General features: G+C 37.3%; 1 protein-coding gene across 2 annotated transcripts; it reads left to right on the top strand.

The window, feature by feature from the left end:
• Positions 1 to 997: 997 nt before the first annotated feature.
• Positions 998 to 9,801, top strand: LOC120896651. 2 transcript variants are annotated; one of them, XM_040300928.1, is made up of 4 exons: positions 998 to 1,434; positions 4,954 to 5,047; positions 8,967 to 9,259; positions 9,354 to 9,801. In XM_040300928.1, exons 2-4 carry the CDS (start codon positions 4,975 to 4,977, stop codon positions 9,471 to 9,473), a joined length of 486 nt encoding a protein of 161 aa, XP_040156862.1. In that variant the 5' UTR covers positions 998 to 1,434; positions 4,954 to 4,974; the 3' UTR covers positions 9,474 to 9,801. The 2 variants fall into 2 exon arrangements, with proteins under 2 accessions (XP_040156862.1, XP_040156861.1); XM_040300927.1 differs by lacking the exon at positions 998 to 1,434 and adding an exon at positions 1,462 to 1,697.
• The last annotated feature ends 4,424 nt before the right edge of the window (positions 9,802 to 14,225 follow it).

Genomic DNA, 14,225 nt, shown 5'->3' on the forward strand with positions numbered 1-14,225 from the left:
ATCGTTTACTTGACACAACCAAGTATTACGGGAGGCAGGAAGTAATCACGGCTATCGACTCACGGACTCGCTGCTGTTGGTTTCAATGGTTGCGAAAAATGGTTATAAATTTATCATAATTGCCCTGCGCACGTTTTATCGCTGGGGCGATTTAACGGTTCTGATGGTCTATTTGCACTTCCCGATTTTAAACGTGTGAGGCAAGATGCAACCAAAGTGCAGAATTGTGTGTACTGCAACAGTCATAAACGTATGAGGATGTGATGCAGCGAAGGCTATCGTTCTCGTATAGCACCATCCCAACCAAGCTGAGTCATTGAAGAATGACAATTGATTCGAGCAATCGATGGATACTTTATCCAAGATATAACTTTTCAAATAAAAGCTTAAATCAACACAATATATGTGAATTCGTTTTTATTATTTCTAATAATAATTCAATTATAGAAAATAAAAGATGTTTTAGGTATGGTAAGTATTCTTGTTAAACAACATCTACTGTATTTGTTTTATTGTAATCATAATTATGTTACAGAACGAACGTAGAATCTGCTTATCAAAACCGGCTACGACTGGAAAGATATCCAGTTGTTTTTTCATGAAAAATGTTCAAAAATGATACAAAAAATGCAAACGTTCATAAAGTACAAATTGAAAAGAAGAATCAACTTTAAATAAATTCAAAAAGTACTTTAAATTAACCACAAAATAAGCAAATTATTGGTAGGAGGTAAATTATGAAAGAATGAATGAAATTTTTCATGAATTACAGTATGCAGCAAAACATCAAAATTTATAAAATAATTAGAACAAATCGTTAAGGTAACAATTGTTTAAACCATAGTGAATTTTTGGATTTTTTATCAATAAAACTTCTAAACCCATTCCGACAGTCATTTGTAATTCATATTGAGATGACTGTAAAATTGTTCTGCAGATTCATTGCTCTCATGATATTTGTTTATCACTGTCTCTTGATACTTCTTTGCTCACTTTTTAAGCTATTTAGTGTGCCAAAGGGACTATTTTTACACTCTTATGCATCACCTTACACACCTTTTCAAGCTTTCACAGCGTACTATCGCACCAGCAGAGCAATGACGAGCATCAGCTACAACCAACTCATTACAACGAAGCGTGGTGTTGTACAGTGCACTATTTGTTGCTCCCGATCCGACGGTTGGCTCCCATTTGGACTTACTCTGCAGGTCGCACTGATAAGGAAGCCAGCAAGCGCACTACCATCCCGGCCAGTGGATCCTTCTGTCGCGGTTTGATGTCGTCTCATTCTAGTCCACGAACGGCTGACGGTGAGGAAGCGAAACCGCCAGCACCATCACCACCATCATCACCACCTACAAGAGATGAATGGTACGACGTCGTGGCAGACTGGTGGAGCTAGAAGGGTTGCCGGTATTTTCGGCCGTATAAAAGGTAACCCGTTGTCTTTGGCATCAACCATTTGTTGCTCTAGCGTGCTCGTGTGCAGTGTGCAAGAAGAACCGATCTCCGATCCCGTGGTGAATGTCCTCGTGTACAAAGTGCTGTTTGACAAAAGGTGCCGAAAGGGCAAGTGTGTACTAAAATAAGTCTGCCGTTAAGTTTGGTTCCGTGCTGCATTGTGGTGACCGTCGGGGAGTATTCGTTGATTTGGTGTAAACACCGCCACCGCACGTCAGTAGGACCAGAAATATTCAGTGAGTAAAAGCACACAGGAAAGATTCCAAAATCGTTTCCATCGAAAGCAGAAACGGTGGCAATTAAATTATGTATGTAAGTTCGATTATGATCCAATGATGAGCATCCGGATGTGTTAAGCTGCTTGCTTCCTTCTTGGATTGGGTTCTGTTCGTTCGCATCTACGATGATGCAGTGCCATTAACTGTGTAGTATCCTTCCTGTCCTTTGATGAAGACGAGTTGCATCTTTTATACCAGATTCGTCAAATATTTAAATTGACTCTCGAAAATGGCTCCCCATTGAGCGACCCATTGGTGAAACGTGTATGGCGTATGGCGTAACGGACAGGACGGGCGACGATTATCTAGAACGGCACTTGGCGTGTAAACTTTTGAGTGCAACAAAATAAAAACGACAAGCCAGGCTTCTTGTCCAGGGAAGCACTGGGGGCTGTTCCTGCTCAACGAGAACACCGTTGGGTTTGCGGTGGTCAAAATTAAGTTAGCCCTCCTCATCTCATGCTCATAATTGGAATAGCACGCTTTTGGATACAATTTGCAAACCCCAGGTCAGGACCGATCGTGCTAAGGTGCTTCAGAGGGATTGCGGTAGCCGTACACATGTGCCAGAAGCGTCCTATTTGGTTTGGTGAATTCAGGGGACAGTTTGCATATTTGATAGTTTCGTAATTTTAGACTACGCTTGAAGCCCAATATTTGCCCAGCAGGCGTCACACTGCACAGGTTAGTTAATGTAAACTAGCACGTTGCTCTTTACCGTTTATCGTACGGAGCCTTGCTAGTTAAACGTTGGTCAAAGGTCAAAGGGAGCAGTAAAAGCCAAGCAAAAATGCTCGGCCCATGTTGGTATTTTACTGTCCAAATCAAAGTTGTGTAAATGCTCATCAAAGTAAAAACCACCGTCGGTCACCGGGTTGGTGTTTTGGAATCTTAAGGCCTTTTGCTAACACCTTTCTAGGTGCCGCAAACACCACCAAGGATCATGCACCTAAATATGACCAAAACCTTTTTGGATTTTAAATGGAAACGGATGATTAGGACTGGCTACCGTGCAAGATACGCATGCAGCGCGATTCTCTTGTTTTTTTTATCATCCATCCTTAAAACGAAACTTTGGACTAGCGCTGGGAAGTGTGTATCAAATAATGTTGTCATTAATAATTAAACAGGCTTTTAGCACATTCATCTCAAAGGTGCGTGGTAATGTGTGATGAGAGCAACAGGCAGCAGTTCGTATTATATCCTGCTCGCAGTGAATGGTTTCGGTTTCGGGTGTGTGTGTGTGTGTGTGTGTGTGTGTTCCTTTGCTTGAGTTTGATTTCTAGGCTCTAACCAACCGTGCGGCAGTGAGTGTTACGTTTTATCAAGCACTTTGACAAACTCACTAAATCTGTTATTCTTGCTAGAGAGGATGAATATCAGTATGTCTCAGAGCCTATGTGAAAGAAGAAAATAATTACCATTAATGCTTTGACGCACTACGACTCAGCCGTTTCCCTTGAAATGAAAAAGAAATCGAATTAAACGATGCACATGATATACATATTACTTTTCTTAATCCGTTCTTTTTAACTGCAAAAAGCTTACTAAGAAAATGTAAATGTGTTAGTTAATCATTAATTTGTAGCCCATCAATTCCTTCCATTAATACCAAACAGATACATAACATTAATTATAAAAAGAGTTTGTGCTGCTGTATGATTCTTTTATGTAAATGAGTCATATAAATAAGAACTGTTTAACTAATTTAGACAGTTGGCAAAATTAAACAAATTTCCCACTGTAACCAACAATGTAATATAAGTAAGCTAGGGCATTGAATTTATATTCGTTAAAAGACATGATTATCTTAACATTATTTGTACAGCAAGAATGATCTAACATATTGTGTGTTTAATCATAATTTCTCATAGAGTCCTTAGCATAGCATAACAATATACTTACATTTCATCCATTTTTCCATCTTGAAGCAACCATGTCGTCGTTTACAAAACAATAAACTGCACGAACCTGAAGTGAACAGAGTAGATGTCCTTCAGTTACATAAACATAAAATGTAAACCAGTAATGTATACAAAAGATTGCTGAAAAGGTTTTTTTTATAAAAATGAAGACAAATTTTTGATTGACTTTGGGGATTTATCAAGCACACATCATTGCTATAAATTTAGACATTTATTTTAATCAGAAAACTGACGCCGAAAGCTATTTTGTGTATCTTCTTCTTGTATTTGACGTAACGTCCTTAAGGCTTTCAAGACTTAATTCATTGCCACGCAGAGGGAATAGACAGTCATTGCTATAAGGGGACGATCCATTCTAGGCTTGAACCCATGACGGGCATGTTATTGAGTTGTTCAAGTTGACAACTGTACCACGGGACTGTCCTTTGTGTATAATGTAGTTTAATTAAAACTGGAAATGAGTAACCTTTCCCTATTGTCACATGATCCGTCTGTGGCGCTGAGAAGAAGTTCTTTTTTCATGGATTCTCAATATCAAGTTACGGGAGATTTTGAAGTTTATTTTGGCTAATAGTACTGAAACTTACATCCAAACCAAAGCTAAAAATAAAGGAAACACCTTACTGTACAAATTCATCTAAAACATGTTTCGACTTTATATGACTAATGTCGAATTACTTTCTGCTTGGTCAGTATTTAGGAAACAATCTCTTACGCTTGTTGATATTTTGCTTTTCAGGGATGAGGGTCAAGTTGGTTTAATTTGAAGCAGGCATTTCCTTTGTTAGTTTTATATTCTTCGCAGAAGCATCTGGTCTTGCTATTGTGTCTAATGCTTCTCAAGGGGACAATGGTAAGGAGAATAACGTGAGCATTCCGCTCAATTTTCATCGTTTGACTTATGGTTTTCATCAGTAAGGAGCACGTTTCCGTGTTTAATGTTGCAACCACTGAATTTAATTTACGTACCCACTGGTAGTGTTGAATGTTAACTTTTGACAGAAACAGAATGGATTATCTCATACCGTAGATAAACCCAACGTTCAATTCCCAATGGCAGGGAAACCGATTCCCTTTGCACAGCTAGGGTGTTGTTGATTTGCCTGTGATTATTTATTGGCTTGTGTTCGCTGATATTAATTATTCTTGCGAGAAGTGGCAATGAATGTGAAGTGGCGATATTGAAATAATTTTGAGTACCGTGTCCTATATAAAATGGTCGACACCAACGTGTTTAAAGATAATAAAAACCCATTCTAATAATTGTAAATCGTTATCTATCATTGCAGAGTTTAAATAACCACTCAAAGATGCATCAGCTATCCACAATCTGTTTCACCCTGGTCATAGTTTCTGTACTGGTACAGAGTACAAACGGAAAAAGTAAGTTATCTGTATACCATTCATTGATACTTAATACAAGATTATTGATTTTCGAAATGGTACTGTTGGCGTGGGGCATAACAAATCAACAAATTGTAGATTTAGCCCAAGCCGCTCATGCATGTTTGACCGAAAGGAAATTGAACTGTCCACTAGTCCCAACAGAGCACCATATCCTTTGTTTTTGTAGTCTGAAGTGAAATTTGGAGCCGTCGTACGTTCCAAAGTTCTCTTTGAATGGCTGCAAACGATAGAAACAGGTCACGAGCAACAAAGGTACGAATGAACTGTTTTCATACATCCACAACGCTCCATGGATGGCGGAGTGAAGAAGCCAAGACGGAAACGAACAGTCAACATTGGCTCTCATTACTATCTATAATATTATTATCATATTCTTCTCGATGTGCCATTGTGCGTTCAGCCACCAACCTGCGGCATGATGCAACATTCGTCTTGTGCACTATTTCTTTGCGCAGTGTTGTAACGCGGAAGCGTTTGTAGGACACTAAATTGTGTTGCAGTGACGAGTGTGCACCATCACATGCACTGTTTTCATCTTGAAAACGTCGGTACCTGCTTAGGTACCGTCTGCTTCATTCAACCTGATGGCAGGAATCGCGCACAATTTTCCACTTAATAATGCTATCAACCTCGTTCGTTTGGTAACCCAACATAAATAAACGACACACACTTTGTCTTGGGCGAGCTTCCCTGCGCTACACCTCAACGTACTGTGTACATCGGTTGAAAGAAGTGCTGTGGACGCTAGTAAGGTGACCCGTGACAAATATGTATTTTTACTTTCTTTAATTCTGCTCAACTCTACCTTTGGAGAATGAATACATTAGCTTACCTAGTACGTGTTGATGAAAGCTATGAGTTATTTGCTACTCAAGAAGTAATGTGCGGCAATGTCTAAAATGTTTACTCTGATTAAATATTTGTATGAAATTGGTTATTTATTTTAACGTTGTTAAATATTGCATGAGAAGCCTAAATTACAGTTTAAATATTATTGTATTCAGGATGAATGCCTTAGGAGACGAAGGTCAAAACAATAAATATTAACGCATATAGCGTTTTAAAAATTTGAATATATTCATTTTAATTCAGAAATATATTTATTTTAGATATTCATGCGAAATTCTTATTTAATTACGATAAATAAACAACCATGCGCCTCCATGAAGTAAATGCACAATTTTAGACAAGAATAGAAAACATCCTTATGGATTCCATTCCAAACCGCATTCACATATGGTTCACATTCAGATTATATTATACTACTATTGCAGACATTATCAACTGAGTAAATACCACGTGTTTTATTTAATTCACGCAAAACCTCATTTTTGTGATATTCTACTATTAATTAAATTAATGATTCAACTGTTACCATGGTTTATTTATTTTTATTTTTTTATTTAATAACGTTTTTATTTCTTTAGTTATGAATTAATTAATTAATGAAACTATTTATCATTTATTAATTTTGTTATTTATTTATATATTTTGTTATTCATTTAGGGAAAACTTACCTATAGTGGTGGTAGTACCAATAGTGGTATTGCACTAAACTGCGGTGCATACGATAAATTAAAAGTAATTAAGTTATTTATGTTAGTGTGAAATGTTTTCTGGCCTTTAACAAAGGGCTTAAAGGTTAAATGGGGCCATTCCGTTACTTCATGACCTAAAAATCCATTATTTTGTGGAATGTGTCAACATTTTTCCAAAATCCTTAGGATTTCATAACGAAATTCATATTTCTGTTAACGTTTTAAATGACCACATAACCACGGAATTACTAGTTTTTCAACATAATTGCTATGAAATGTTATTGTTTTACTAGAATTATTTGCCTTTTGACCATATTTATGCATTTTTAAGTGTTTTTTAACGATAGTGCCATTATAGGTACACCAAACAGGCATGTTCCTGTAGTGGTCTAAGTTCTAAAATCAATAAAAACAGGTAATTTTACATTTTTTCGACGACATTTTCGACATTTCGTACTGTTTTCATTAAAATGAGCAACATAAATGAGTTTTCTGTAAGTAATTTACCAAACTAAGGTCAACATTCGCTTATCTAGCTGAGTGAAAAATCGACCTCTATTCAAGCTTTCTCTTCCGGGTGTGGTAGGTTGACGACAGGTGTGATACAGTACTTTAGTTAATATTTTCATCAAGCAAATTCATGCATTTTTTACGATCAAATTATGTAAGAATTATGGCAGTAATCCATGCTATTCACACGAAAACAGCTTCAAAACTAAGTTCCATATATATTATACACAGTTTTTGAGGCATCTTTGTTTACCACCACTATAGTAACACAATACGACGACTATAGGAACCATACCACCATTATAGGTACAACGAGGCAGTCACAAAAATATGTATTTTTTCGTAAATTTGTTGCGTTTCATAGTATAAGCGGTTGTGATTGCGAAGATAAAACATATTCAAATTACTATGTGCTAAAATATTCATGAATCTACCTTCCTGACACTTTAAATCCATTAAAACACATGTGTACCACTTCAAATTGCACCACTATTGATACACCCTATGTATTCTTATTTATTTTTTTTAGGTTTATTTATTTATTCATTTATTTTATTTATCCTTAACATTAGTAGTGGGACATTTAAAGTTCATATATTGTGAAGACGATGACTTAAAGATGGATTTTCCCTAGTTACACTCCGATAAAATATGTCTGCTCTAAGATTGTTGAGCTTTCAGTCGGCGACATTAGGGCCCTTCACGATTCTGGTCAGTTTTTTGTATGGAGTTTGACAGTTGGAAGCTGAAATCATGTAAACACTCCATACAAAACCACACATAAAACTAGCCTGCAATTTTCAGTCTAGATTATTCTAGCCTCAAAGCTAGAATTAGTTTCGAGTACCTGCTCGAAAACACGGAGTTGTTTACATTTTCCCCAAGGTGCATTAAAGAGCTCACGTGGTGGAATCTAGAATCAAAGTGTATGTAGTCCAGGTGGTCTCATAGTATGTTTTTTTTAAAACCAAATTTGAATATCACTTTTTGACAGGATGGGTGAAAACTTTTGTTCAAACAAGCTTTCTGGAGGCTTGACGAATACTCAAAACACTCTTAAAATCTTCATTCAGAAACAAAAGCGATAAAAATCAGTCTTCTAAATTCATACACCTTGGAATAAGCCCACCTGTATATTATACCGACTTAGATAGCTGCTCGAAAACTGCTATACAATCCAAGCAGCTGATAGGCTGTAATTTCAGCCTACGAACTTAAAACGGAAAGGGCCCCATTATTTGATTTAGTTTATTTTTTATTTATGAAAGTTAACTTTTCTATTTCATTGGAAAGTATATGAAAGAATTTCATCATTTGGCACAACAAACGTATCTTATGGGGTTCGTATCAATAGGCATCTTATGGGGTCCAATTAAGTTACCCCAACAAAATGTAATTGTTTTTCTATTGTTTCGTTTAAACAAACTCTTTGGTTTATGTTTTGTCTTGTTTTTTTTTATCATATTTTAATTGGTTTGAATATTGATATGAAATTCGTTCCGAGCCAACTAGGTACGTTCTGTTCCTTCGATCTACCATTTGAATAAAACAGTATCTTTCGAAACGTACGGTAAACATAGTTTGCAATGTAAAAATCGTTTTCTCGTTGACGATTGAGCACAAATAATACAAATAGTGAGTTTAAAACCTAAGTTTATTATTCAATGAGTTATCATGCTTATTTATTAGACACATTATGCACTACACTTATATGAAAGAAGATTCAATAAACTTATATTATTTATTTCATTCCTTTCCAGTAAGAAACTTATATCTTACTTCTTTTAGTTAGTTGAATCTCTTAATATTTCTTATCATTAACAATTCTACCTCTTGATATTCTCCAGGAGGATGCGCCGCTTTTGGCCATGCATGTTACGGTGGACATGGCAAACGATCAGGATCGTCCGCATCCACCCTTTATCCGGATGGTCTTGATCCCTCCATGGTTGGGCTGGAAGTTCTACCAATCCCATACTCGAAGCTGGCCTTGGACAAATCTAGATCGATGGATTCTGCACCAGAAGGCGTACGTTTGACAAATGTATATGGATTTGATGTGCCTGCTGCTTCAACCCACCGCACAGATACGCGACCAGGAGAACTAAAATATGCAATCTATGCAATGCTAAGACAGCTGGTAAGCTGACTATAAAGTCAGATTTGGGAGTCCGACGATTGGATTTTTTACAGCTAGAAATTAACACATTTCAATCTTTCGCTTTCCTATTCAGATGGATGAAGCAGCAATCAATCGACAGGAACAATCGCATCAACAACAACAGGCACAAACCCTGAATCAACCTCCATTTCCACACGAGGCTGCGAGTGTAAGCGATATTGAGCGCAAGTAAAACTATGTCGAGTCAAATTTCTTTGACCAAATGGATCTACTGCTCATCTTCTCAAGAAATTGTATCCTGAATTTAATGAGTTTATATTTGCGTGAAGAAAGAAAAAAAATGCACACACGCAATTTAGTTAATTATCGGCACCAATCTAGAGACTAAAAAATAATATGCTCCAGCAGTTAACCATTAGCGTTGAGCAATGTAAATATAACCAGAAAAAATACGCAGCACGGTGAAAAAATGTGTTAAATAGTTACATAAGCAATGATTGCCAAACGCAAATGAGGATGTAATAAAACAAATAGTTAGACGGAACTCGTCATGGCTGGGACAGTTTCGTTTAATTATTCCCCAAAAAAAATCATATTCGTTTAGTTGTGTATCTTTTTTTATATGTTTAAAGCTACGATAAAAGGAAAGATGATTCTACATTATACCTAAAGCGCTTAACAGATATCCGACATGCTTTCACCGTTTATTATAAGATCACTGGACTTATTATTCTTCTTATGTTATTTTATGTAATTCATATGCGGACATGTTGGCCTAGACAGGTTTTCGAAACTTGTTCAGTACCACAGCATCCGGGTAATCAGTCCTTGCTTCGGGGGGACCATTCCAGGCCCACGACGAGCATGTTGTTAAGTCGTGCGAGTTGACGACTGTACCATGGGATTCTTATAAGGCGCCACAACCTAATCATTCTAGGCCAGTCAGCCACTAACCGTCTTGACTATTAATTGGTATAACCATAACTTCTTGGATTACTCAGAGCAGTCCAGCGTTTGAAGAGCCTGTCCCATTTAAGATTTGATACCATCGCGGGCATATTGTTAAGTCGTATGACTTGTAACATGAAACTATTTTTGAAAGATGATCTAAATTAGCGCGTGGTCACGGAGGTGACAAAATGTTGAAAAAAAATCAACTTTGTCAAAAATGCTTGTCAACTGCAAAAATGAGCTTTTCTCGTGGCTACACCAAAAATATACACAAGAAGGACAAAAAGCTCCAATATCTGAGTGTTGGAAACATTTGTAAGGTTCCAACATCTGTCAGACCAGGCGATGTTTTGATCCGGTTTCAAAACATATAAAAAGGGAGAAAAACCGCGAAATCAGCCCTTAACGACCAAAGCGAGCAAGTGTACAAACGATTATAAGAGAGAGAATAAAAAAACACTAATTTTTTGGCACTGCGTTGAAGTAGCCTAAAGAATTTAATTCTCTCACTTTTTTACATGGGAAACTAACGTTTTCCAACACTGAGTATCATCGATATTTTGTTTAAGACTAGGGTAACTGTTCCAGTATTCGGCAGTGTACATGTTTTCGGCAGGGTAGCTAAAAACGTGTAATTACGGAAAAACGCGTTGAAAATTGTCTAAACACATATTTTTTAAATAAAGATATGCTCATTTGTTATTCATATACGAAGTTTCACATTATTTTCTTGCATATTTTTCAAAATATCAAACAAAATGTTTCGAGTTCAACATGTTTCGGCATATTTGCTGTCAGCCAATAGTTCGGCAGGTTTCATTATTAAGAGAACCAGAGCACTTAAACAATGAATGTGTGGTTTTTATGAAAGATTCTATGGTTGCAGATTTTATACTAGCCCGATTAGAATTTTAAAATCACTAAAAACAAGTAATTATTCACTTAAATACTGCCGAAAATTGGTACACGGTAAATGTTGATTTTTGACAGATCAATGCTGTGGGCTCCTGCCGAAACTTGAAACAAAAACACACTTTTGATTTCGTTGAATATTCACTTAAAACTTGATCAGAAAACTGTAATGTGTATGTCAACACATAAAACGACATTTCTTGCATCAAATACCACCAAATTCAGTATAATTAATCAAATAACTCGAGAGAAAAATAATAATTTGTAGGCCAGTCGAAGCCGTACTCTATAGCCGTCAGACAGTCTCATTTCTCCAGTGCCTACTTTGTTTGTAACTCAAATCAAAATGACTATAAAAATTGCACAATTCCCAAAATGGGCAACATTAAATTAGTAATTTAAGTACTTTTCAATACAAATCTTAGGAAAGTGAGAGTGTAAAATTGTTTTAAACATTGTTGTCTGCCTATTGGCATTAATTAAAACATTTACCGACCCGTATTCGCGTTGCCGAAAATAGGAGCACAGCCTGCCGAAAATAGGACCAATCTGCCGAAAATAGGAACAAAAACAGTGTTTACATTTTTACGAATATCTCTAAAATCGGCAAATAAAAATTAGCACAACTTAATACGATAGTTTATCTTTCATAATACTGTCACTTTCAAGAAAAATAATAAACATTGTAAGTGTACGAGCTGTTTTAGTGATACTGCTGCACTAACCTGCCCAATACTGGTACATTTACCCTACTAAATAGGTACATAAATCAATTAGAAACATGCATTTTAGCACTATTATCATAGCAATGGGTCACAACTGCGCCAAATAGCTGTTTGTTTACGCTTTTTCGCGAACGTCAAACATGATCACTTTTTGTCAACTTTTGTCAACTTTATTTTCTGGCTGCTCCAGGTTACAAAATTTTGACAAAGGCTCAAAAAAGTGATAAAAGCTCACGTTTTGAAATTTTTTTAGGCATTTTGTCATCCCATCGCCTTTCGCCTTATGATACCAAACAAGGTAAAATTGATATGTCAAGCTTTTCTAAATGTACTCAGAATTTTAGTAACATATACTATTAATCCATTACATAACAATCTATATAACTGATTCATATGATATAGATATCATAATAGTTTCTAATGCAAGAAATGTCCATTTAATTGTATTTGTTTTCCTTTCTTGACCTTTCTGATTTTCCTGTACAGATGGCGCTGCGTAGACTTTGTGCTGCGGAGCTTTTCCAAAAGCTTCAGGTTCAGCACTGTGCCTTGTCTCAGCTAAAGTCTACCAAAACAATCAACCCGAAGCTTTACTACAGTCTTTCAGTGCACTGCAAATATTTGTTGGTGTGCACGAGCATCTACTTCCTTGGCGTAAAGCCGTGCCCGGTTATGGATTCCTAGAATTGTTTTAACAGGGAAACGAAGTGTCCATTGCTACAGTAGGTCAATTTGGATGAGAATTAGTCGCATCCGATGTAGTCCTGCGCGTATATCGAATTGACAACCAATTGCTCAAGCTCGTGAGTAAACATTTCAAATTGCAATAAAAACAGCTATACCCATGCTACGAGATTGGCTGTGGGCTTTTAGCAAGTGCAATGAGCTAACGCTCTCGCTTTCTGGTTGTTCTATTGCGGATGATTCCACTTGTTGATCGCGTAAATAATGCTCTTGCGAAGGGCCTCCTTGCTCATCTTCCCGCGTGCACGCTGCGCTAGCATTAGCGGAAGATACACGTGGGCTTACGAAAAGTGTCATCAATCAAAACTGTTTATGCGTGTCCTGCTTCGCGTTTCCCGTTCACCCACCCACTGATCACCCGTTAATGAATGACAGTTAGGCGTGCCAGGACACAGCGATTGAGATAACAAGTTTTGCGAACTGTGAAATATTCGTCCTGATGGGACTGGTGGACACTTTGGCGAGCACAAGCATCGGACAGGATTCGTTCGTCCTCTCCTAACACACTGACAATTGGATGCTTCATTCAATCTGTTTGATGAGGAACAAGATAAATGAGCTTAATATAACTTGTTTAGTTTTAAAATAGCCTGTCTCATGTCGCTCATATTTTTATTCACAGTCAAAAGCAATACGACCAAATTCCACTTAACCAATGTAAGGAAAGTATAATTCCACCTGTTGAATGTATAGCTGTAGTCTGAGTCACACGAAAAAATATCAAATAATCCAAACAAGTACAATCAGTCCTTGCGTGAATTCAACTACATGTACCAACGAGGGATCTAGTGGTAAATAACGCTACAAGTATTGACGAAAAAACCGACATAAACAACGGTTACCACACTCGAACCAATTGTAGTGTATGGCTATGAGTTGAATATACAAATAAAAACATCTTCGTTTCACCCACCACATCAACCAGACAAGCGGCACGCATTTTTTAACGAAGAACCCCGTTTAGTGATTTGCATTGGCAAGGATTCTCGCCAGCGTTTCACTCCGTAACGCAATCGCTTGGACGAGTATATCTCACTTTCCTTTGGCGGAAACGGAGTAGAGCGATGGACGATAAATCATCACCCGGGGGCCAAACGGATTACCGAAGGGTATGGTAATACGCGTGGTGTCATGATTTATGGTTTTCTTCTCGAATGATATGAGTAGTGATCTGTTTCCGCGATTTTTCCACGGAGTGTTTTTGTGTGCATGCCTTTACCGCCGGCACCGAAATAGGTGACGTAATACAAAAACCACAAATACATGGGCAAAAACACATACGGCCGCCTGGGCAACATGTTCACCGATGAAATGGTATGCTCGGTTGGGTCAATTATTTCCTTTCTTGCAGCAGGGCGTGCAATATTACCAGACACACAGCAGCGTGTGTCAATTATGGATGTATGGTTTCACCGCACAGCCAAGCATGCACGAAGACACATCAGCTCAAATTTATTTACATCGACAGCTACACTTTAGTGAAGCAAGTGAACCGTAAACCGTATACGATAAATTGCCGGACGACCAGGGCGCTATTTTAGTTTGTTCTCCATGTAGCAAATAGTTTGCAGGCAAACCAAACAACACAATAGCTCTATTGTTTATCATTTCATGCACAGAGCAATTGAAGTATCATTGTGTCATTTATTAAA

Source organism: Anopheles arabiensis, chromosome 2 (genome assembly GCF_016920715.1).
Source record: "Anopheles arabiensis isolate DONGOLA chromosome 2, AaraD3, whole genome shotgun sequence".
Classification (NCBI taxonomy): domain Eukaryota; kingdom Metazoa; phylum Arthropoda; class Insecta; order Diptera; family Culicidae; genus Anopheles; species Anopheles arabiensis.

Coding starts and splice junctions, on each gene's coding strand:
- LOC120896651 (XM_040300928.1), top strand. CDS start 4,975: ATGCATCAGCTATCCACAATCTGTTTCACCCTGGTCATAGTTTCTGTA. Junction 5,048..8,966: donor ACAGAGTACAAACGGAAAAA/GTAAGTTATCTG, acceptor GATATTCTCCAG/GAGGATGCGCCGCTTTTGGC. Junction 9,260..9,353: donor ATGCAATGCTAAGACAGCTG/GTAAGCTGACTA, acceptor TTTCCTATTCAG/ATGGATGAAGCAGCAATCAA.